Source organism: Columba livia, chromosome 9, assembly GCF_036013475.1.
Source record: "Columba livia isolate bColLiv1 breed racing homer chromosome 9, bColLiv1.pat.W.v2, whole genome shotgun sequence".
Classification (NCBI taxonomy): Eukaryota; Metazoa; Chordata; class Aves; order Columbiformes; family Columbidae; genus Columba; species Columba livia.
The window spans coordinates 2,300,649-2,326,831 of record NC_088610.1 but is presented as its reverse complement, the minus strand read 5'-3'; the positions used below and the strand labels follow the sequence as shown (position 1 = coordinate 2,326,831).

Here is a 26,183-nt window from a genome sequence, read left to right as displayed (position 1 = left end):
ATATAAATGTCCTTTGCGTATGGCCGTGTGGATATGGTATTCATAATTATGGCTTGTCTCTTGTGTCGTCCGGGATTTAGGAAATACATCACCTTTACAATAAGCTTCAGCTTCCTATTTGTTGAAACTGACGGGAGTGTTATAAAATAAGTGCTTTGTCTGTGGCTAATTTTCAGTTTAATTTGCTAACTAATCTTGATTGTTCTCCTAAAAAGGGCGTGAATAATAATTGGCTTCCTAGCATAATTAAGATGCAGAGTTTGTGTCTGTGCATATGCAATTTAATTGCTGACACATTTCCTTTTACTGGGGTAAAAACTCCTCATGTTCTCATTATTCTTAATATATTTACTAAACATTTTTTGGGTGCATATATCAACCAGAACAAATATTCAGGGTGGAGTAGCCGTCCCGTTGAATTTTCTGGAGGGGCTGTGGCTGGAGGTGCCTCTGTTGACTGTCCAGTCCAAGCTCTGCTGGAGCAGGTTCCTCAAGGCATGTCAAGACTGTCTGCAAGGGTGGAAACTCCTCTCTGGGCAACCTGCTTCAGTGTTTGACCACCCTCACCATAAGAAAAGTTATTTCTGAGGTTTAAATGGAATTTCTTGTATTTTGGTTTGTGCCCATTGCCTCTTGGCCATTCCCTGGGCACCACTGAGAGGAACCTGGCTCCATCAGTTGTGTTTGTCCACATGGACAGGATCCCCCTGAGCCTTCTCTTCACTGGGCCGACAATCCCAGCTCTCTCAGCCTCTCCTCGTATGACGGATGCTTCAGTCCCTTCATCATCTTCATGTCCCTGTCTCTGCGCTTGGGAGGCCAGCACCAGTGCGTACTGGTGACTGGGGTTGTTCCTCCCCAGGGGCAGGACTTTGTGCTTCCCTTGGTTGAACTTCATTAAGTTCGTGTTGGCCCATTTCTCCAGCATGTCCAGGTCCCTCTAAGAGGCAACACATCCATCTGGTGGATCAAGTGCTCCTCCTAGTTTTGTATCATGTAGCTGAGGGTGCACCCTGCCCCATCGTCCGGTTCATTACTGACAGTATTCTGGATTTCCTCATGAGTAGGATTCCACTGTATGAAGCGAAGCATTTGATTGTTTTCATCAATAATAATAGTTTTCATAGCAGTTAGCCAAAACTTACAAGGAGAACATGTGTTTTACCGTGATGTACGTGCCATTTTGAATACTTTAAAAGCAATAAGGTATGTATGAAAGGGATTAAACTTGGGTTGGGTGATAGACGTCAGGTTAGTTATAATTAGAAATAATTGAGTGGGTGTATTCACAAGGAGAACCATCATGGTTCTTAGAATCAGAGAATCATTTAGGTTGGAAAAGACCTGTAAGGTCATGGAGTTCAACTATTAACCCACCCCGGTCCCTGCCCCATGTCCCTGAGAACCTCATGTCCGTCTGTCCAGCCCTCCAGGACTGGTGACTCCAGCACTGCCCTGGGCAGCCTGTTCCAATGCCCCACGGCCCTTTGTGGGAGAAATTGTTCCCCACATCCAACCTCACCCTCCCCTGGTGCAACTTGAAGCTGTTTCCTCTTGCCCTTGTAGCGATTTAACTTAATAATTTCATCAAAGACTGGAGAAGTGATAAATAATGACGTTCAGTTAACCACCCAGAGAAATTTGACTGATTTGTTGGGTGAATGCGTGCATTTCAGTGAAATCTGTGTATCTAGTACTGCACAGTGTGGGTCATAAAAGAAGATTAAGGGGCTACATGAGCCATCCCTGAGATGTGAAGGCAACGGTGAGCGTAATGCAAATGGTTAATAGAAGTAAGGAAGTGGGTTTGGTGTTAGTATTTTAGGTCCTCCACCGTGGTGTGTGGCCTTGCTGTGATGATTACCCCTAAAGAAGAAAGCTGGAAAATCTGAGTGTTCAAAGGAGAATGCTTGAAAAGATTAGAAAGGGTTCAAGATAATGTGACTTGTAATAATGTGCCATTCAATGAGCTCCATCTATTGAGTTTATCAATGAGAAGATAATGGGGTGATCTGATCAATTTGCATGTGTTTCCATGAGAAAGAAGAATGTAGGTGAGCAGGCATTTTACTTGATTCAGTGGCTGAAAGACACAGATAATAGCGGATACCGGTTGGAAAGAATGTGAACATTTTCTGTGGTATGTGAATTTATCCTCTAACAGTACAGATAATTAACTGCCAAGCGCTATGGATGAGCCGCTGTCTCTGAAACAGTCGCCTATTTTTCAAAATGACTTATTCATTCAAACAATGAGCCCCGGAAGTCCTATGGTCCTGATTCAGGATGCCAGACAAGATAATCAAAATGCTCCCCCTTCTCTTGATGAAATTAATCTCTTAATTAGGCGCCCAGATTCCAGAACGCTCCCTGTCGCTGTGAAATCTTGGAGAAACCCGTCTCTGCGCTTCCTTTCCTTATCTGTAAAATGAGTGACTGCTCGGCTATATCACATGGAGCATATTTTTGTTCATTTTACTTCATTAATTAAAATTAGTTATTAAGAAAATGACTCGTACAAGTATTTCACTAACCGCTCCCTCATTGGGGGACGGAAAAGAATTGGTTGGCATGGATTCTCACCTCTCGTGGTCCATGCCCTGGGTTAACGAGTATGGTCCTGATGTTCACGTATATATTCACTGCAATGTCACACGTTTCTATATGACTAATGTCGGGGGAAGTGGGAGGGAGAACAGAACATGTAATTTTTCCATTACAAATTTCGTTGACTTCCTCGCTTCTCATTCAAGGACATTTAAATAAGTCTATTTAAGAAGTGAGTGACAAGTGCTGTCTCAGGGAAGAAACTAAAGTGCGTAGTTTAAAGCCATAAATCATCATCATTTTATATTTTTATCCGTTCTGTTTGGTTATTTGGATTGCTCATAGCCATAAGCCCACATATAGACTGTGTCAAAGCCCATCAAGCTCTCGGTGCTCAGAGCATGAAGTGAGAGCAAAGCTCCACAACAGATGGTCTTTTCTTTCCGTTTCATGGACACCAGTTCTCACTGGGCAATTCATTATTTTCTCCAGTTGAAGCAGCTGTGGATTACTGTAATTATGGATTTAATCTATCTCTGACAAGCCAGCGTGAATACTAATTTGAACTTTATACATCTCCTTGGAATCAGGTTAATTTCCTCATGATTATATAGCTTCTGATTAACGAAAGATGTTTGTGAGGCTAATATTATTCCTGCTATTGAAATAAATTGTGCAGGGCTTGCAAAATAATCGCGGTGCTTTCAGTGTTGGGTCTTGTTGAAAGTCCTAGGAGAGAATTTCTGAGTTCCCCAAACGTCTTCAGATCTAACGCTTTTGCTAGTAACCTTGTTTTAAACGGTGCGTTTGGCTTTCCTAGGGTACGTATTGATCAATAGTAAATTATTTACTTGAATTTTTATTTTTGAGAAAAAACCCCATACTTTTAGTGCATGTAGCCTATTATTTCTATGCAAAAGTTTGCCTTACAGGAAAACTCTACTAATGGGTTTCTGTTGGCGTGTTTGTTCCCGAAATAGTTCCTTGCTTTAGAGGGCAAAATGTTGGTCTTGGTGCCGTTTGTAGATCTTGTATTATCCTCTGGAGAGCAGAAGATGTTTTGCTATCAGATGTTTTCCTTTCAAACAACTATTCATAGCTTCGTGTCCTTATTCCAGGAGGTTTGCTTCAGCAAAATCCCACTGACGGCAGCGCTGTTATTCGTGGTTCGTGCTGATGAAGGAGAAGCATCTGATCCTAAATACCGAGAGGCGAGAGCTGGGGCTGATGTAGGGGTTATTTCTCTGGAATCAGCTGAAGTGGCACATGTGGGCCTGGAGGCAGAATTTTGATATCCACTCGAATCAGCACCAGCCGTGCCCGCATCGCAGCATCAATGGGCTGAAGAGGTGGTTTGTCTGCACTCAGTTGAGCTCTCAGGAAGGCAGGAACCCAAAGAATGTTCTTTAACTATTTCCTTGCTATAGTCAGCACCCAATTGAGCATCAGGATGCCAAGAAATTACTCTTGAAATGACAATAAAATGGGGACAGATCCCCCATTGCTGCACTGCGCAGGGGGGGTGTGCCCATGAAGTTGTCCTGGTGGCCCCCAGCAGCAGGAACGTCTCGACCAGAATGATGTGGGGAGGTTGACTTTCAGGTCTTTTATTTATCCTGAGATGTGATTTCTTTAACCTGGCAATCTCATTTTTTGACATATATATATATTTTTATATATATATATATATATATATGTATTTTGAACCATACCTTTTTGAAATAAACAGGAAAGCCTCATAGCATTGCTACAAAATTCACTAACAAACTCTCTGGAACACATTTCTTGTCCACAACCTCGTTATGCCCCAGTTTTTACCATCCTGTCGGGAGATACCTACTAAGTAAGTGCACCATTCCTAGAATAATGAATCATGTGGGTGGTTTTGCTTTTCTTTTTCAAGATGTGAGTCCAGAAACCTGTATATAAAAGTGTTTTTGTGAAGGAGGGTGAGTCTAAAATGTGGAATGTGAAATTCCCAATGGGATCATTATCTATTTCAAATAGCAAATCCAGTGGAAATCTTTTCTATGAGTGTCAAAATGATTGAGCCATGATGGAAGGTGGGTTGGTGGCAGTGAGGGGCTCCCACCCCCCAAGAGCCCCCACACACACGGTGGGTCCGGGGGGACTCTGGAGTCACATCTGAATCCTGGAAGGTTCCTTTAAAACAGTTGATCTGCATGGGGTTCAGCATCCTAGTTTACACAGGAGGCGATTTCTCTGGGATCCCCTAAGGCTTGAGAGAAGAGCCTGAAAGATTTGGGGGTGCTGATGATGTGATCAGTGCTACTACGACTTTTAAGCACAGTCACATTTGCTGGGATGAGCAAGGGAGCGTTTTCTCCCTGGGTGGTGCTTGGTGGGAACTGAATTAGCAGGTCTCCTTCCACCCCCAGAGAACAAACCAATTTGTTTCCCGTGCCTTAAAATCTTGGTGCTTTTCTGTGCGTAGAAATCATTTCATCTTTTATCCCAATTTTAGGCATCAAAGTTAAACTGACTAGTCTGTAATTCTGTGTCTCTATCCCTTTATACTGTTTTAAAAGTAGCCCCGACATTTGCTCTTTCCAAATAGCTTCTCTGTGAATTTTCAAAGGCAGAGGTCATTAAAGAGATTGTTTCAGCCCATTACCTGTGTATACCTGAATGAATTTCTTCTGGCCCAGCCAGCGGAAAATATCTAATCTTTATAAGCACTTTCCAACATGTTCTTGCCCTATTCTGTCTAGAGATTTTGGTTATTCGCCTCTGATATTAGCTTCCCATTGAATGCAGCAAGGTAAAGATAGTGAGTACTGTAGCAAAAAAAAGACATTAAATACTTCGGCTTTTATGGCATCATCTGTCAATAGCTTTTCCACTCTGCTGAGCAGTAGAGCAACATTTTGCCAGGGTTTTTCTTGTTACAAATGGACTTGTCCTTTTCTTGCTACCTTTACTAGCTCCGAGTCATTTTTTACTTTAGTCTCCATTTGTTTCTCAGTGTTTGCTTTTCTTTGATACTGACATGGAATTCTGAGATGACTGAGCGGCTGATGACTTCACCAGGGTAATTCCTAGGGTGGTTTTTTTTGCATTGGGATAGTTTTCACTCCCATCATTTCCCAAATGAAATGTTTGCTGTTCGTACCTTCTTTTCTCCTTTGACTTGCAGCTCTAGGCCCTTTTGTGCTGTCAAGCCTCAGAGATCTTGAAGTGTCCTTCCTTTAAAGTCCTTTGTCTTTATGATGCTGTTTGCTCCCTGACGAATTAACCGTCACCTTCACACGAGTTGTCTGTTGCCTTCCTTATCTTAGGAGGCTTCTCAGTGCTGGAACATCCCGCACCCACACTGTGGTCCTGGCTACCGCTACCAACAGACTCCGAGGTCGCTGGACAACCTGTGCTCTCCAATATATTTCCTATAACATGTCTGAGTAGCGTCAGCACTTGATTACATCTGGCACTTTGGTTAATTGTTCCAGTTCCTGGTTACAAACCCCCAGCCTCTCTGTTTTTCGTTCAGTGTCTGACAGGCCTGTGCTGTGGTGCTGCCCTTTGCTTCTCTTTTTATGTGATGACTTTGGGCAGGTCTGTCTCCCTTTTACAAACTGGACCCAGAAGAGTAAATGACTCTTGGGATGTGCAGGGCACTTCTTATTTCCACAGCCTTCTTTCTCGGTAAGTTACATCATCTGAATTAGCAATCTAGTTTTAGGAGTTATTTACTGAGTCTTTCTTATTGCCAGATTATATTATCGTTTTGAACTCTACTGATTTCCTTCCAGCTCCTTTTGTGTATCCTCCATGATTCTTATGGCGATGTCTAACAGGGTCCGCAGGTCAATCCCACTTTCCACCATCTTCCCCAGGGTTTCCACCCATGTTCATTTGTTGTACCCACCTCAGGCTTTTATTTGTCGAGCTCACTTGATCCTGCTTAAAAAAGTGTTTCCCTGGAGAGGAACTAAGTTGAAAATGCTCTTTTTCATAAGGTGAGCTCAGCCCTTGCCCAGCAATTCATCATCTCTGAAGGAACAAACTTCTTCTCGTGGCCCACGTGTCACTGAAGGGAAACACGGGAAAAGGGGAGGCAGCCAGACGTGATAGAGGAATCGGGATGATTTTACAAGTCCTTCAGTGGGGTGTGTGCTACGCCAGCAACACCACACTGCAGCGGATCCTGTATTTTCCCATCGTCTCTGGATGTTTGCAGGCAGAACGAATTGTCTCGAGAATATCAAGATCACAAACTTGTGCTTTCCCTCCTCTCCCTGTAAATCGCAGCAATTGGTGCAGAGTGCAGGTCTGAGGCGATGAAGGGTTTTTAAAATTGGAAATCTGTGTTTATCAATAACGACTGTTCCAGCTAATTAGATCCTTCGGCTGGCTGATGTGCCAGAGTCCTGATCTTGTCGTGGCTCTTGTTTGCATCCTCGTTTTCCACGGGGTGGTGGAGCTGATTAACACTTGCTGTCTTCATTAACACATTTTGTCACAGCGTATTCGGCTCACTTCTCTGGTTACACGTGTGCCCACGGAGGTGTTTGCTGTGGTGAAAACCTCAATTTCGAAGGCTGAGCAGGTTGGTGTAGCCAGACTATGGGATGCATTGAGCTGTACCAGCCTGCAAAACATGATTAAATGCGCAGGGACGCAACTGTCCCCTATGGATGTGGTGGTTTTCCACCCAAAAATACTCCATTCTGTGTTGAAAGCCTTTCCGAAATCACGCAATATAACTCTGTAAGGAGACTCGTCATCAAGCCACCGCTTGAATTCTGATGTAGTGTCATAAAGAAGCCTTTAATTAACCATTTTAGACCTTTACTTCCTCACTTACAGTGACGCTCCCATAAGGATACACTTCAGAAACATGGGGTAAATTTTCACAGGCAGTGAGCATGATTTATGAAAAGGAAAAATGACTTTGGATATATGTTTCTCATCAATTAAAAGATGTGGGCAGATTTGGTAGTTATGGAAGGATGCTGGTGGCTTTTGAGGTTCAGGTTGCTGCACCGTGAGGGATTTCACATTTCCTGATGTGATTTTTATATATAGGGGTTTTTTAGTGAGTAGAGAAAAATGTGATTGTTTCAGAATAAACTCTCCAAGTATATTTCATTGTATGTAGATATTTTAAAATTCATCCTATATATATGAAATACTAGTTTTCCATGGTAGGGTGAAATACCCTGAAGTCAATTAAGGTATTAAAGTCAATCCTTTATTGAATTTGGAGAAGGGTGCTTCAGCCTGAAAACGGATTAACGGAGGATACTGCAGTTTCAACTTCATAAAATAAATTGATACTTTCGTGCCAGAAAATAGGAGGTTTTTGTGGCCCTTGGTCTTCGCTTGGGCTGCAAGATCTTCGGGATGGGATGGGATGGGATGGGATGGGATGGGATGGGATGGGATGGGATGGGATGGGATGGGATGGGATGGGATGGGTATTTTTCCTTACGTGTTTACAGCCAGTACTATACAAATACTTGACTAGCACAGACATATTTCCAAAATGGAATATATATAGATTATTCTTTTGTTTTCTGCTCTTCCAAATTGCAACCTTAGGGAGAGGACAAAAAGACCTCCCTTCCCCCAGAGTAAAACCTCTTCTCAACGGCAACATTAAACACAAACTCCTGAACTTGGACTAAAATCATTAGAATACAGTGTATCTTTTGGCTTTCCCTTGGACGTCAGCCACTATTAAAATGTAACATTAAACGTGCTGCCCTGATGTGGAGCCTTAGTTTAGTTTTCCTGGAGTAATTTGATTTGTCTCACATGGCTCAGCTTGCAGAAAGATGGAACACAACTTTAGTGAGATTTTAAGGTTGAGATTTAATCACAAATTGACTTTGGAAAACTAGATATAAACCTAGAAGGAGCCTGTTGCTCTGTAGAGGTAACTTAGGCTCAGTTCTTGGCCTGAAATAATATAACCTTATTATCATTTATTTTTCTCTTTTGTCCCGAGGTTGGCAGGAAAGCTGGAGCAGCGGCCTTTTCTATTATACATCTTCCTTTTCCATGCCAAAACCAGAGGCTTTCTATTCAAGTGGGAGTGTAATATTCCCAAGACAGGGATGCTGGTGCTTAAAAACCAGCAGGCTGCTTTGTGTTTGGCTCTCTGGCCGGGATCCGGGGACGACACCTCTCCAGAGACACACGCTCTTAATATCTCCTACCATGTACATTTCTGCACAAGGCTCCATAAGATCAGCACAACTATGCCACCTTGTGTTAATTTCTGTTCCCTTGTGGCCTTCAGCAATCAGAAAAAAAGAATTAAAAAGAATTCTCTGGGTGTGGATGTGCGTATATATATGTCATATTTTAATGTTCTTAAAGTTTCACTTCTCTCGCTGTCCGAGCCCAGTTACTTATCAACAGCAGGTGAAGTGATTCCACTCTGTCACTTCGTACTTTAAAATTTAGAATAAAGGCATTATATTTTATAGTTATATTTTCCCAGTTGTTAATGATGAAGAAGCACCAAGGAGTTAGTAGCATGAAGAGTGGTTTTTTGTGAAGAGTTACATTTGAGAATGCTTTAGATTAAACAAAATGTCATGGATATGCATAAAGCTTTTCAAAAGAAAATGTATTAATGAAACCTTTCCCTCTTTTCTGCACAGTCGGCAGCAGAATACGTGAAGTCCCGCCTGCCCGAAGTCCTCAAACAGCATCTGCAAGACTACGAGAAGGACAAAGAGAACAGCGTGCTGTCCTACCAGACCATCCTGGAACAGCAGATCCTATCCATCGATCGAGAAATGCTGGAGAAATTGACCGTATCCTATGATGAAGCAGGTACATGTGTGTTTCTTTGAAAGTCACATTTTACTAAGCAAAAAATGCTTGCTTGATTTCTCTCAAATACTAGCGCTTGTGCTGGCAAATTGCACTTTGTCCTCAGAGGTAAGAGGGGGCTCAGTGAAATGTTTCTTTCTCCTAAAATCAAGTTGAGACAGAAGATTTTCCACTTCAGTGATTGAACACTGACTGAAAGGACGGTTGTTTTTCTAACAGTGCTTTGGCCTTTGTAATGCACCGATGTTGACTGATCTGGCCCTACCTCTTTATTGTCTCTGCAAGTGCCGCAGCCTGGTTTCTACTGCTTTCTCCATCACTGATAAGTTGGTTTTGGCCTCACTGAGCTAAGAGTGTGGTCCTCACAGAATCTGATTTTTAAAGGTGACACGATGCCTGCGGATAGCCAGAACCAGGTAACGTGTGGAGTGCTGGAGGGATTTTAGCAGTGCAGTGACAGGGGCTTTCAGTTTTGATATTTAGGTTTTAATAACGTGGAGGTTTTCTTAGCTGTAGCTGATACTTTTAACTGCTCAGGGCTGAGAGCTGCAACACACCATCTCCTTTCATCCTCAGCCCTACCAACCAGCCTCGGGCAGCCTTGTACAACAGAAACAGTTTATACTTAGTATGGCCCCATTTTTGGGTTTTTCTTAGTCCCTGGTGGCACTTTGTTGTCCCATCATTCCCCTGACTGTATCTGGCACCGTGGTGCCCTTGGGGAACTGAGCTGAACTCAGCTCCAGCTTTTCCTCCCAGCTGTTTTAGGCAGAAGCCTCGAACCCAGACCTGGGTTTTTCATGCTGTTGAGGTTGTGTTTGCCGGACACCAGCCCAAATGGATCCTTCTCCTATTTGCTTAGGTGGCACCCTGCTAAAATTACCATCATCTGAGTTTCTCAACCCAGCTCTGGAAAACCAAGCATTGACCAGCTGGTGTTATTTTGTCCTCTTTGTACTTCGCTGCAGTCCCCTGAAGTAGTTAAAATGCTCAAACTACTTATCAACTTTGTTCAGACTCCCACTCAGACTCCCACTCACTAGCGAGACGATTCTCTTAAGCTACTTTGATCTCAAAGGCGCCCGAGCAACTTAAAATGCCATTTGCAGACTGTGTGCTCTGGGTACTCACAGCGCTGGGAGCGTTAGGAACTTCAAGTAATTACAATGCTCTGTTACTTTATCTATTATATGCATGCACCCACCCAATAAATAAGCCTGATTCTCTTAAACTGCTTTGATCTTTAATGCTCTCGACCCCCGTACGGTGCCGTTTGCAGATACACGTGTCATGTACTGAAGGAGCTCGGAGTCTTGTGAGTTCTCGAAGGACAGCAAGATTAAAACTGCTTGAAACCCATATTTGTGCCTTTATATAATGCACTGAAACAATCATGTAGAAATGAGAGGCTACATAAATAGCTAGTTTAGAAAAGTCCCAGCGTATACACACGTTCAGAACAGAGACAGAGCACAGCTTGCTGTAAACAAAAAGCTGGAATTTCAGCTTCACAATTGGGTAGAGACACCTCCGGAGATTAAAACACCATGAAGGAGCCCACTCGTCATTCTAATCATGTCACTTGTTTACTACAAAAGCTGAAATGGTGCTACCTGCTCTTGAAGTAAGATCTGATTGTGAGCAAAGCTCAGAAAACGGGCAGTTAAATACAATTGCAGCAGCTGTTCGTGATCCCGACCGCTCCAGCTATTCAGAGCAGTTGTGTTGGTGACGTTTTTCTTTTATTAGTGTTTTTCTGTACCGAAGTCAATTTAATGAGAAGATGGAGCTGCTGGTGGTACGTACAGAACGAAGAAAGCAATCTTGAAAAATCAGAATGATGAAAATAAAAGTGATTGTGATGTAAGGGGAAAATACAACTTTGTCTGGCAGGAGACTACGTGAGACATCGACAAAACCCATCCCAGAGAGCATGGCCAGGGCTTTCATTTCTGTAATCGTCAGCAGTTGGAATCCTACGTGTCAGCCAGGGAAACCAGAAATGTAGATGTTTAAGGTGCGTGATACAAGGGGTCAGTAGATCCATGGGGGGAGGCACTTCCACAGCAAGGGAGCAGAACTTTTCCATCCCCGAAAGCTTTCCCATCCCTCCTGGAAAGGCCTTTTCTGAGGATTTGCGGAGTGCTGACCCCCAGGTAACTCCTCTCACCCCCGGGATGTCTCCCAAAATTGGGCAGAACTCAGGTGCATCCATTTGCCAGAATAAACCAGAACTACACTAGAATGGCTTGGGCTTCCAGGACACTTTTGAGTGTTCATTTGGCCTTTGTAGCAGCGTGCAGTATTAACAACGTGCAGCTTCCATGGACTCGACATCCTACTGTCTTCTTCTTGTAAATCTTTCCCGTTAGGAAACCAGTGTATCAGAGCTACCAAATAAAATGAGTTCATCTAAAAATAGTCAAATGTTGACAAGATCTTTAGTGAAGTTTGACTAAGGAAGCTTTAGAAAATGAAAGCAGGCCAAAAGTGACAGATGGGTACAAATCCCCTCATAATCTTTAAATCCCTTAGTTTAAAAAGTGGCATTCTTGACTAGCTAAGGCTGGGTTAATTTTGTGCAAGAGTATTTTTTTCCCCGCTGAAGCTTTATTGGATGTTAATCCTATTCCTTTGATTCGTAGCATCTCCAAACATCAGGGGTAGTCAGTGACTACTCTGTGCAAATACAAGTTTTGGATATTTAAAGGCAGTTTGCCAGGTAGCTGCAGCCTGATGGGGGTTCTGGTGGGTTTTGTACTGCAGTCAATAGGTTTTTCTTTAATGGATGGTCCCTCTGAGTTTCATTATTGTGCAACAAAACAGATGAATTTCATTTTTCCCGGCAGTCGTGAGAGATATCGATATTTAGGCACTGCATCCAGAGCCAGGTGTCAGCTCCAAATGTGTTGTCTTAGTGAATATTTGCCAGGGTGCCCTGCGTTTCCTGGAGCCACATGGAAGGACAAGGGGCGGCTGGTCCTCTATGTGTCCCCACCGAGGGTGACCAAAAGCTCATGGCTGGACGCTGCACCTTCTCCCTATGGGTGTAATTTGCTTTAGATTTCATTTGAAAACCTTTCGACTCCGTTGATGTGCACCGTTCCTCGAGACACTCGCTCTCAGCACCGCGGTGTTTCTTACAGCAAGTTTTTCTGCTAGCGGTCCACATCCCAAATTGCCTGAATACACTGATTCTAGCAACAAAATACAGGGTCTGTTGAGATAACAGGCTGGATGTGAGGAGGGAATTTTTTATGCTGAGGGTGGTGAGGGTGCTTGGCCAGAGAGGTGGTGGATGAACCATCCCTGGAGACATCCCAGGCCAGGCTGGACGGGGCTCTGAGCAACCTGAGCTGGTGAGGATGTCCCTGCTCATGGCAGGGGGGGCACTGGGAAGGTCCCTTCAACACAAACCATTCAGTGATTCTATGATAAAATGTGGCTGTTAGCCCCACGACACACTGTCCTCTGTCTCTGGATGAGATGGGGTTTGTGCTTTTTAGTAGGTAATGAATGGATAAGGAATGAAACCAAGTATATTTCTCTGCTTTGCAGAAGACCAGCTCTGAGTGTGAATCCAAGGCTCAGACCCTCATTCCAGCTGCAGGACTGCAACCTCGTGTAGATCCAGTCCCGTGAGCATTTGTTGTTTCTGACAAAACTACAGAAAAGCAAAAATATCCAGGGTTAAACTTCAGTCCAAGAGGTTGGCAAATCCATCAGCTTCACACAAATGCCCATGGTAGTGTGGTCGCACTGGGAAAACATTAAATTAATCATCGAGGGGCCGATGCTGCTCCTCTTTCAATTGCCGTGCTCCCTTTCAGGCAGTACAGGCAGGTGTTTCCCCCCAGAGAAAGCAGAGAGAAAATTAAAGCAGTAAGATTGCATTGGAAATATATCCTGTAATTTGGGATAACAAATACTTTGCTGGGGAACATCCTTTTTTCCCCACTGCAAAGAGCTTTACCAGGTAAAGTCATCATTATGTTGCATCGCGGTGAAGATAAAATAAGAGAACGTTGCTGTGATGTTCATCTCAAGGTGGCTCATGCTCAGCAGTAAACCTGCTGCCAAATGTGAAATGACTTGAGCCTATAAAATGGTTGGAAAGCTTTACACAAGTTTTTAGGAGGGATGTAAAGAGCGGGGAGGAAAGCCATGCACTAAATGTGATTAAAACAAGAGTTGCAAAGCAGTGGGTTGCACAGAATATGTGAGGACAAAACCAGGAGAGCCGTAAAGCTGCGAGGAAGAGCCAGAAACAATGTCTTTTTCTGAGGAAAAAGCACATACAGGTGAGGGATGTTCATAGTAAATGATGTGTTTCTAGGCTGGCTTTTTGTGTGCCATGGTGAGCTCCCCTTGGCAGGATGGAGCAATCCGTACATGTATTTTCTGGTTTGTCACAATCACGTTGACACAGCCGGAGGGTTCATTCTGCAGAAGAGGAAGAACCAGAGCGCTCTGCGGGCTTTCTGTCCCGCTCAGGTTCCATTTTTAAATGATTTTTTAGGTATTTGATCTCAAGAACGTGATTCAAAACAACTCCCTTCTCTGCTCCTTGGTTGCTGCAGTGAGAACTCGGCGTCGCGCTTTTTCCAGAGAATACAGTAGGGAGTTTTTATTGCCAGATAATTACCTCTGAATTTGTCTGATCTCTGCCTTATGCCCGGTGTCTCTTTGGCATATTTAATTTATTGTACACGTTACAGCTACATGTCAAACTTGGTCACTCTGTTTTTCTGCAGAGAACCAGCACCTGGAGCAGAAATCCCCGGCAGTCACCGGGGCAGAGTTTGTCTCTTTTACTTTTCAATATCTGCATTATCAACATCAAATTCTGGCCAACTTTTCTGGAGCTCCTCGATGGTCAGTGGAAAGAATCCGGCATTTCTGCTGTGATTTGGGGGTTTATTTTCAGCATTTCCTTTAGTGAGTGAAGAGCAATATCCTAAAGGCGCCGCTCTTTTCTGTTGCCTGTGAATTAGCTTTTCCTCACTGATAAAATACCAGTCGACAGCTTCGTTAGGAGCTGAGTGCCAGCCTAAGGGTCTCTGTATGTGTACACATAAAACCATTTAAATTACATTTAGGATGTAGCTTCAATGCAAACCATACAACACTCTAATTCCCCACATTGTGGTCTTCCAGCTTCCTAGAATATTGGCAGTGTTTGTAAACAGCAGACATGGATTCCAGCCAGCCCAAGCGTGTTGTATTCTTTTCCTCCGCTAAAATACATTTTTATTATTCACATAATTATAACCTTTCAGCAGAAGCTCAGGGCAGAAGTAGCGCTGTGACAGGTGCCTGCTTGCCTATGAAATATTCTTCACTTCCCCATCAATTTTTGAAGTGGGTATTTAGCTATTTAAATTCATCAGCTAGCAGGCAGCTTTTCGGAACCATTGTAAGCGCCAGCAGCACTTGATTCAGGGTATTTGGTAAATGCATTTGGTAAAACCACATATGTATATATATTTTTCTATACCTGGCAAAACCTCTGTAGGTGCGGTGGTGACTCTGCAGGGCTGTGCCAGTACATTAGGGATTTCTTTTTTATCAATCACGTGAAGCATTTTGTTCCTACTCAAGCATTTGTAACTATTTTCAGTCTTACTGTATACATGCCACGTACTCTTCCCTTTCCTATTTATACCTTTGTAGTAATTTACAAAATTAACTTAAAGTTCCACCCTTACCAAAGTCACACAGAAAGAGAAGAAACCAATGCATCCCTGCAGAGTGCTGGGGTTCAGAAGCGTAAGAGAAAATGTTCTTTAAACATTTTAATGGTTTTGATACTAATAATGACTAACTGACCATTCCCTTTCTGGGTTCTTGTCCATTCTGTTGGTAAAGCATCTTAAATGCAAACTTATTTTTAGATGCTGACTTAACTCAGTCAGAAATTGCGATGGATTTGGGTCAGGTTTGTGCCCAGGGCAGGAGTTGTTTGGTGTCTCCTGCATTTGGGAAAAGTTGCTTTTTAAAGGGTTTTAAAGGGTTTTTTTCCCTGTGACACTGCCCACCTGATTGCCGCTTTCCATTTGTATCTTTGGCCTAATGGAAGACTTTAATATTATGTAAACTCTGGAGAATTAAGAACACTATTTGAGGTTTATTTTGCATGAGTTTTTGTTAGATTTCTTTCGAAAACCTTTAGATTCAGTTGACGTGCACCATCACTGGAGATGGCCCGTCAGTACCGTACTGTTCTTCCTCAATCAGGTGCGTGTGTTGCGTGAGCATGAATTTATCTCTTCATTATTGTTATTATTATTGTTATTATTTATTTAAAAGACAGTAGACAGAGATAGCACTTGAAGACACAGCTTGCTGGAAATCCGGTGTAGGCGGCTAGAGCATCACTTCCAGAAATCCACCCATCCTGGCGAAGGTTTGGCACTCGCTAATGGACGCAGAGATAAATACCTGAGGGATCTGCCGCGAAGGCAGCAAAGTTTGTTCTGCCAGCAAACCTGACAGACCCTTTGGAGATCCTGATTCAATTTCCCTGCATCATTACCCGGACAAGCATTAACAGCATTGCTGCGGGCGGACGGAGCGGCACGAAACCATCACCACATACACCTTTGCAAAACCCTTCGTTACACCCGCAATTGCTAAATTTCAGTCTTGAAATCAGTGTCTTCAGTCTCGCTGCTCCTACTTTTCCCATACCTCATGTAAAAGCTAATATTTAAGATCTTTTGAAGACATTTTGATAGAAGAATCATTGAGAAGAAGATATATCACGATAACAAGAACATGCACAGGATTTATGATCTAAGGATGCTGCTGCCCTTGTGCTCTCCCCATTTGCAGCAGCGTTCAGCTTGTGCTAAGCCCGGCTTTGCATGCACAACAGCTTTGCACACACAACGCCTTGCACGCCACAATCCATCACTGTTCGCCTTTCCCGTTCTTTCCTGGGCTTTGAATTATACATGGGGAGATGTGGGAGGAAAAAAGCAGCAAGAACAAAAGGAAGCTTTCTGTTCTCTTTCTTAAAAACACGATCCATAATCTGTAACAACCCATTAAGGTAAAGAAGCTGATCATAAACAAGCAAAAACTGGCTCTTCCTCATGCTATAATGCATTTCTAACTGTGGGGTTTGGCATATCAGTCCTTTTTGCTCCCTCCCTGTGCGTTTCCAGGCAGCTCTGGGATCACAGGCTGCGGCCGCTGTCTGCCAGCAGTGCGGGTGTATCCACGAAAGGGTCTGGGCTCCGTCTGCCTGTTGGATTTGCTGATCTCATACCAATTTTCCCCCAAACTGTGCTGTTTTCACCCAGCCACATGCCAGGAGGTGATTTCCAAGGTGGCACCTCTGTCCCCCAAAAGACGGACGTTCAAATGTTTCACATTTGCCAATGGGCACTCTGGTGACTTCTTCTGTTGATAAAGCAGTTTTGTGATGGAAATTAAACTAAGGATTTCAAGTGATATCAGTGCGTTTCTAAGAATGTCGTGTTTCTTTTAATGAAACATGATCGTCTGCTGCTCCGTTTTATCGTTGCTCATCTCGTAGATAAGCAGCGGGCAATAAGATTTATTTTTATGGCTTTGGATAAGAATTAGCGGGTCACTTGGAGGGCACGCGGAGGCGGCGTTTCATGATCTTGATGGTCTCACACCACTTGTTACCCATATTTCTGCTGACCGGGAAGCAAAAGACGCCTTTACCCTCCCTCACATACTTACTTACGGTGTTTTTCGCAGTCTTGCCTATTCCACGGGTATAATCAAAGTTTTATTTGCATTGTCTGAGGAGTATGTGCAGAGCATGTAAAATAGAAATTCAGGAGACACAGGGCTGGTCTCGACAGGAGAAGCTGAGGCAGATGGGCACAGGGGACAGCTGTATTAATGATAAAAACCTCACGTATCTGCCCCCCAAACTACTGGAGTCTTATTATTTAGGATTTAAAGTCCCTGTAAGGCAAGTGGAAATGAATGAAGTTTGAAAGAAGCTGCATGCAGTGTGAGTCACTGGTGGAGAGTAAATATAAATCTATGGGGTTTTTATGCCACTTTTTGCACTATTCTGAGTAATCCTGTTTCCTTCTGGAGATTACCGAAGCTCAAAAATACTAGTTCTTAATTATTGTGTGAATTCAAGCATGAGCACTGTGGAAAAAAAAAGATGAAAAGGGGATTTTTGAGTTGGTTTTTGTTCATTTTTTCGTCAGTCCAGCCAAGTAAGGACCAAGTTCCTTGACCTGCAGTCATTCCAGAGGTGAGATTAGACTAATTATATATTGCATAGACTTCTGTTTAATACAGAGGTGCTGTCACAAGCCCTACCTGTGTGGGAATGAATGTAACTTTTAGCCCTGTGGGGTTTAATGCTTTTAGGCCAGACGCCAAGAGGACACTGTTGGTCTCTCTGAAGATAAGCATGATGGTCTCTGTTCCTGAGGTCATCCCATCCAAAATGGGAGATGGTCAGTGGAAGCGTTGAGGCAAATATCTGCAAAATAGAGAGGCTGACCCTTTAGTGGAGAGAAGAGACCTGCCTGGGATGGAGAGACGTGCGGGGAGCACAGGAGACATTTGGCTTTGCAGATGGAGATACTGGAGTCAGAAGACATGAGTGAAGTCACCAGAGCAGGTTGATGGCAGAAGGAACACCCGGCACATGTTGTGCAAATGGGAAAGCAATGGTTGAAATGTAGGAGGGGGGAGTTTCGCTTCTCAGTTTTGTCTGAGAGACTCTGAAGAGCCACGGAGAACATGGGGGAGGACTACAAAAAGCAGTGAGAAGGCACCTGTGGGAGCTGCGTTTGTTCAGGAGGAAAAGCCTTGGCCGAGGACTTCATAATTTAAAAGCCTGAGATAAGGGCAGGGGGACGTGGGAGTTCTCATGCAGGAGGGATGGGCAGATGTTCAGGGTTGATGGGAGGGAAGGGGAAGGGAACAGGTTACATGTGTTGATGGCGCGAAACCTGTGCAGCACGAGGGACTTGGAACACAGAAGGAAAACTCAGCAAACGACAGGGAACTGCTGGAGAGAGTCCAGCGCAGCCACCAAGATGCTGAAGGGAGTGGAGCATCTCCCGTGTGAGGAAAGGCTGAGGGAGCTGGGGCTCTGGAGCTGGACAAGGGGAGACTGAGGGGTGTCCTCATGCGTGTTTACAGATATATAAAGGGTGAGTGTCAGGAGGATGGAGCCAGGCTCTTCTCGGTGACAACCAGTGATAGGACAAGGGGTAATGGGTTCTAACTGGAACACAGGAGGTTCCACTTAAATTTGAGAAGAAACTTCTTCTTAGGAAAGGTATCAGAACACTGGCCCAGGCTGCCCAGGGGGGTTGTGGAGTCTCCTTCTGTGCAGACATTCCAACCCGCCTGGACACCTTCCTGTGTAACCTCATCTGGGTGTTCCTGCTCCATGGGGGGATTGCACTGGGTGAGCTTTCCAGGGCCCTTCAACCCCTGATGTTCTGGGATTCTGTGTGATTCTGTGAAAGAGGGAACAAAGGCCTTTTGGCAGGGCCTGTTGTAGTAGGACAAGCGGTGATGGCTTTAAACTAAAAGATTCAGGCTGGACGTGAGGAAGGAATTGTTGCCCTGAGGGTGGTGAGAGCCTGGCCCGGGTTGGCCAGAGAGGTGGTGGATGAACCATCCCTGGAGACATCCCAGGCCAGGCTGGACGGGGCTCTGAGCAACCTGAGCTGGTGAGGATGTCCCTGCTCATGGCAGGGGGCACTGGGGGAGCTGGGAACGTCCCTCCAACCCAAACCACCCTGTGATGCTGTGAACCAAGGGCTGTGGGGAGCACCTGCTGAGATTTACTGCACATGTTAAATGGAGCGGGTGAAATGAGGGCAGGGGAGAATTTCACCCAGTTTTGTCCATCCGGAGCCCAGGAGCTCTGGTCTCAGCCCCAGCTGCCCAGCGGGTGTTTGCAGCCGGGCGTCCGTGGGGTTTTTAGACACCACACACAAAGCACAAGATCTCCAGCAGCCGCAGGCTGAGCTGGATCATTCCTGGGCTCTCCTAACGCCTTTTAATGTATTAATCAGGTCTCCTTTGCACTCTGGTGACTTCTCCTTCTGTTGATAAAGCGGTTATCTAAAAACCGATAGAGCCGGTGCAGCCTTGACTTTTACAAGGTGCCTTGTCTGATAGTAAAATACAACACCAATAATCTCACCTGACTGGGGAAAAAAAAGGCAAATAAATGAAAAAAAACCCCAATCTCTGCAGCCTGTATAGCACAGGTTTTAAATTTTCTGGTGATTTCCTTTGTAAACTGCTCAGCGGGGGATTATTCAGGCAGCTGCATCGAGGGACTAATATAACATGTGTTCTCAATTTTGGACCCTTTATGTTGGGAATTTTTCCATTGTGCAATTGCATTAAATCTGAGGCGGCTGACAAGAGCACCATGTTTTCTAACTCCGCACAAGGTTAAATGACTGAAATAAAAATAGATGGAAAAGAAAACAAAGTAAACTAAGTTTGCTCTCTCCCGTAATGGCAGGCGGTAGGGAGGTCAGGGACTTACCGACAGCCCAGCGTCCGTCAGGGACCGTCAAACCACCCGTCCTTCCCACCTCACTTTGGAAATCATCTTCTGTCTCAGACCCTCATTCTCTTGCATTCACACAGATCATGGAACCAAGAAGACTGTGTTCAAAGTTATTATTTCTATATAAATCATGGTAATAATTACTATATTTGTGAAGCATTTTACTTCCTGAATACCGGGGCTCTAGGATGTTATTCGGAGTATTTTCCTTACTAGGAAATGTATGATTTTTACTCCTGCCTATAGGAAAAATACCCGCTGGGCTGGGGTCAGGGAGGGGGAAGCAATCTGGGGGGGTCCCTGAATTCACAAACAGTATATTGGGACCAGATGGCAGCCGGAGGTGAAGCCGGAGCTCAGGTCTTCACAACGATTTATCCACCACTTGGCTGGTGGATCCAGGAGGTTTGTTTTGCAGCCTCGTGGGTCTCGCTCCCTCCAGAGCCGGTTTTGGTTCTATATTCTATATTCTTTCGCTTCTGCCCCCATTTCACCTCTCACGGGTTTTGTTTTCAACCCGCATTGCAAAGGCGGCTGCTGTTTTTCTCTCTGAAGTTTGGACCGAATGTCAGAGCAGCATCAGCACGTACCAGCCCTCTGGTCTCCTGCACGTTGTCCCGCTGGAATGTTCCTTAAGGAAAGTTTCCTAAATACCAACAAGGGAGGGTGCTGTTTGCTGCTATAATGTTCTTATGGAAGAAGCAGAGCTTTCTGCATTGCAGTTACTGACTTCTGTTCAGGTAGAGAACGAGGTGACCTCAAATGCTAAATCTCATTTTGTTGTGCTGAACTGACCAGCTGCACCCCACTCTGGTGCTTTGTACTCTCTTTATTTTGCTGTCTTTGTGGTCTGGATACTGGTATTTTAACAACAAAGTCCTTTGGGGTTCCATCCATTTACATCTGCAATGTGTCAGTCAATTGCAAAAAATAATACATACATATATATATATATATATATATATATAAAAAATACATAGATATGCCTGTCTTGTGAAAGAATAGCCCTAGTTTAGAGCTGGGAAAGACAGACCATTAAGTTAAAAATAAATCTTCAGAACACAGCGCATCTAAACAGAACTTGTTTATTACTGGCTATTTTATTTATACCAGTCATGGGATATTCAACTACTGACATGGGAACAGCAAAGCATAGTTTTCAACTCTGGAGTTAGACAAGCGGCAGCCTGGAATATTTAACTTTCAGACCACAGAACGGTGATTTATACCCTAATACAGCTGCCCAGGAGCAAATCCAGGGGGGAGGATGCTGGAATGCCCCATTGCCAGTAATATTCATTAAAACTGTGTCTGATTAAAACACCCGAGCAGTGACGTGTTGCTTTGTCTACTTAAAAGGAAAAGAAAGCCATGCAGTTAATTGTATTGAGTGGCGAAGGGGACTGGAGTGCCTTTTGTCACCATTCCGAGCGCTGTGCAATCTCAACTGAGTGCCAGGCACGTTCCCTTTTCATGTTAATGTTGGTGTAGATCTGCAAACTTGCCGTCCTCCCGTTCTAAAATACAAATGGAATTGTGACATGTGGCCCAAAGGCCGTGCAAGGAAGAGTTGGAGGTTTTATGAACACAGTTTGCACGAGCTGGAAGGGGAAAATACAGAAACGGCGCGGTGTTAGTGGGGTCTGCTTTGCTCAAATTCGTTCCACTCCGCATCAGTTAAATGATGAAAATTTCTGTGTATTTAAAGATTAATTAAAAATGTCAAATCTTTTCCTCTTTTCAACACAAAAACCTAAAAAATGGGACCTCAGTTCTTGAGGGGAACAAGCTCTGATTTACTCCCGCAGGGTCCCCTGCAGTTTTGGTTCATGGGAGCAGCGACCCGGCTCTGGGGCTATTTGTACCTTTTTATTACTGTCCTTGGCCATTAGGAAAAGGAGACTGGGAACCACTCCTCCCACCTCAGCCCCTCTCTGTCCTTATTAATAAAATGAACATTTTCCTGCTAATAACTTTTTCCCCACCTGCACAGAAGACCAAAAAGTTTGGGGTCTGAAGCTTCGCTGTCACTTATTGTGCTGGTCTGTGTGGCAGCAACCGGAGAAAACTTGCAGTATAATTGCAAATACATACGTATGTATAAATATATACCCTGCCATATATTAATATGTGTCTTGCCTCCCATTCCCTTCTATTTTTCCAGGCACAACATGTCTGATCGCGCTGTTGTCGGACAAGGAACTGACGGTGGCCAACGTTGGCGATTCGCGAGGAGTCCTGTGTGACAAGGACGGCAACGCCATCCCCCTGTCCCACGACCACAAGCCCTACCAGCTGAAAGAGAGGAAGAGGATTAAAAGAGCCGGTGAGTCATTAACATTTTGCCTTTGGATTGAAGGTTCATCTTTTTTCTCTGTCAATAAGATAGACTTTTCCCCCGGGGGAGGCTGAAAAGAACCAGGCTGAGGCATCAGCAGATCAAACCTTCCATTATTCATACAGCACTTTACAGTGGTGCAGACAGAGAAATGGGAGCAGATTGACCTGTCCCTTAATGAGGCGGTGTGGGAGGAAGAAGAGCGGCCTTCATCGTCACCGGCCGGTGACCGTCCCCACCAGCTCCCTTGTGATCTCTGCAGGGAGATGATTAATGAGCAGGAGCCGCAGCATTAGAGGCTTCGTCACACCCAAGCGTATCAGCGGCCTTTATGCGAGAGGCTGGGTCTGAACTTAGTTCCTAAAATAAGCAGAGTGTGACTCTAATTCATCCAAGCTGGTTTTTGTTCCCATATAGTGGCTGCTAACGAGCACAAACATGTAAACTGTAGCAAGAGCTTAGGGAAAGAATATAAGAAGCAGAAACCTTTCTGCAATAAATCCTTCTCGCTTTCATCACTTGTCAGTTTAGCGACCTCCTGGGCTACAAGTTACATTTGGATCATCAATTTTAATAGCCAGTTCTCCATGAATTTGTCAAATTCTCTTTTGAACCCATTCCTGGTTTGGCTCCCTGCGGCAGCACATTATTTGATGAAGAAAAAAGGTTCCTGTTGGTTGCATTAAACCCACCGATGCGCGTTGCCCCCAGAGGCAGCGCCGCCTCCAACTCTTTGTCTGCAAAGTGGAAAGAACAAGTTTTTCCCTGAATGTAAAACAACTTCTAAACCTGCGGTTTATCAATACGCTCCCAGCAGCGTAAACGCCCGTACGCACAACGTGCCCGTTCCTCTGCGTTTGCTTTCGGCGTCAGAGCAGCGGGGATCCCTGCGCTACCACACACAGCACGGACCTTCCCCAAAGGGGAAGAGAAAATATTAATATACAGAGCCTGAGCAAAAGGAACGGGAAAATCTTAGTCTCACTTCACTTCAACTCTGTACTTGGGAGATGTGTTAATAAAATACGGAGAAGAGCAACAAGGCTGGTGAAGGGACTTGAGCACAAGCCCTATGGGGAGAGGCTGAGGGAGCTGGGCTTGTTTAGTCTGGAGAAGAGGAGGCTTAGAGCTGAGCTCAGCACTCTCTAGAACTACCTGAAGGGCAGTTCTAGCCAGGTGGGGATTGGGCTCTTCTCCCAGGCAGTCAGCAATAGGACAAGGGGCCATGGGCTTCAACTCTGCCAGGGGACATTTAGGCTGGAGATTAGAAAGCAGTTGTTTGCAGAGAGAGTGGTCAGGCATTGGAATGGCTGCCCAGGGAGGTGCTGGACTCACCGGCCCTGGAGGTTTTTAAACTGAGCTTGGACATGGCACTTAGTGCCGTGATCTAGTCAGTGGGCTGGAGTTGGACCAAGGGCTGGACTCGATGATCTCTGAGGGATTTTCCAACCCAGTCCATTCTGTGATTCTGTAAAATCGCTTCCCTCGAAGCCACGTCCAGGGCCGCTGTGCAGTTGCTCGCTTAAAGGCAGCCTGCACTTAGGAGAAAACAAAGAAAACATTTGGGGTATTTCTTTTTGTGTAGAAAGAGTCTTTATAACAGCAACGTGAGAAAGGAACCTGGATTTTTTGCAGGGATTTTCAACTTTGGAGAAATTATTTTAATAAGTTAAAATGATAACTATCTGCAGCTAAACAAGAAATATTCTGTGTAGTGTGGAGACTTAATGAATTCCCTTCTCTGTTACCCATTGCCCCACTGGATTATCATGGTTGATGTGGCCTCATAGCCCCGTTGAAAACATACAACCCAGTTTATAGGACTGCCGGATAATTTTACATATCGGAACATCCTTCTTTACACACAGTAAGTGTAAAATGGAAGCAAAATGCTCAAACTGGACTACCAACCCTACATTGCTCCCGTGACAAAAGCACCTGACTTTTTTCCACCATCTAGATTCTTTCTTGTCATGTAGAAGTGAAGAAAATGACAATAACCACATCGTTACATTTCGGTTTTCCAGCTGTGCATCACACCATCAAGCCAGTGCCCTGTAGATAAAGTGACGGCACATTTGTGTTCGTAGGATTTTATTTCATTTAAAAGTGAAATCCGTATAGCCACGGTTGAGAAAATACCTTCAAACCTCGGTGTGATATAAATCAGTTTGAGGCAGCTTGAAACGGCGGCTCAAAGAAAAGCGGGACTTGGCCTTTGCGTTTCAGCGGGGCGTTAACGTCCAGGTGACAAGCCTAAACTAATCCGTCATTTTTTGCTGCCGGGGTGGACGTTAAGGAGGTTTGCTGCTGTCAGCCGACGGTGGACGGGGAATAAATTCAGCCCCTCTCTTTTTCCCCATTCCCAGCAACTGTGTGCAAAGTCTTAGTCAACCCACAACCTGAAAAAACATGTCAGTTTATCATGTGACATGATATCATTTATCATTTATCAGTGTGACGTGACGGGAGCAGCTCAAGGCCCAGGAGCCAACACTCACGTTTCTCATGGGAGTCCCTGCAGCGCAGCGAGAGGTCACGGGTCCCCAAACCTGCAGCAAATTGAATCAGAGACCCAGAATCCCCAGTCGAAAGGGACCACAAGGATCATCTGGTCCAACCTTTCATTTCTGGTCCAGCTGAACCTTACAAGTGCCCAATGCTGGGGAATCCACCACTTCCCTGGGGAGATTATCCCAATGGCTGATTGTTCTTGTCGTGAAATGTTTCCCTCTTGTGTCCCATTGGAATGTCCCCAGGAGTGACTTGGACCCGTTGCCCCGTGTCTTTTCGACGTGATCCGTTGTAACAAGGGAGAAAGGGACCTGGGGGTCCTGGGGACAGCAGGGTGACCATGAGCCAGCACTGGGCCCTTGTGGCCAGGAAGCCAATGGTACCTGGGGTGGGTTAGAAGGGGGTGGTCAGTAGGTCAGAGAGGTTCTCCTGCCCCTCTGCTCTGCCCTGGGGAGACCACACCTGGAATATTGTGTCCAGCTGTGGCCCCTCAGTTCCAGCAGGACAGGGAACTGCTGGAGAGAGTCCAGCGCAGCCACCAAGATGCTGAAGGGAGTGGAGCATCTCCCGTGTGAGGAAAGGCTGAGGGAGCTGGGGCTCTGGAGCTGGACAAGAGGAGACTGAGGGGGGACTCATTCCTGGGGATCAATATGGAAAGGGGGAGTGTCAGGAGGATGGAGCCAGGCTCTTCTCAGTGACAACCAGTGACAGGACAAGGGGTAATGGGTTCAAACTGGAACACAAGAGGCTCCACTTAAATGTGAGAAGAAACTTGTTCCCGGTGAGGGTGGCAGAGCCTGGCCCAGGCTGCCCAGGGGGTTGTGGAGTCTCCTTCTGTGCAGACATTCCAACCCGCCTGGACACCTTCCTGTGTAACCTCATCTGGGTGTTCCTGCTCCATGGGGGGTTTGCACTGGATGAGCTTTCCAGGTCCCTTCCAACCCCTGACATTCTGGGATTCTGTGATTCTGTCTCCATCTTCTCCATCACCATTCTTTACACACATGGTGCTGAGGTCTCCCTTCAGCTTCTTTTCTTGAGGCTGAACCAGCCCAGTTCTCTCAGCTCACATAGTGGCTTCCCAGTCCTTGGACCATCTTGGTGGCCCTTCTCCGGGCCCTCTCCAGCCTGTCCACGTCTTTTTTGTGTGGCAGGGACCAAAACCAAACACCATATTCCAGGTGTCATCCCACCACTCTGACCTGCTCCTGTAGGACGTGGCCTGCACGTCTTGCCACACGAGGATGCTGGTTTCCCAGGACACACAAGGAATCTCCTTCTGATCGGCAGCTTGAGCGCTGTAGAAATTATAGTATCAGGGTAAGACACTGGCCTTGAAACAACTGTGGTTTGGGCTTGCAAAGAATCACTTGGTTGCAGAGCTGCAAGGTGATTGTCACTGACAGGAATTTAAGTCACTCACCTTGA

General features: G+C 45.0%; 1 protein-coding gene across 3 annotated transcripts in view; it reads left to right on the top strand.

Moving 5' to 3' along the window:
• The window catches only part of PPM1L (protein phosphatase, Mg2+/Mn2+ dependent 1L), an 89,144-nt gene that overhangs the window by 55,010 nt on the left and 7,951 nt on the right, over positions 1-26,183 (top strand). For all 3 annotated transcript variants that reach the window (XM_065073450.1, XM_065073451.1, XM_005507195.3), the window contains exons 2-3: positions 9,180-9,354; positions 22,068-22,229. In XM_065073450.1, coding sequence (XP_064929522.1) covers positions 9,180-9,354; positions 22,068-22,229 — 337 coding nt within the window. The remainder of the gene's footprint in view (positions 1-9,179; positions 9,355-22,067; positions 22,230-26,183) is intronic.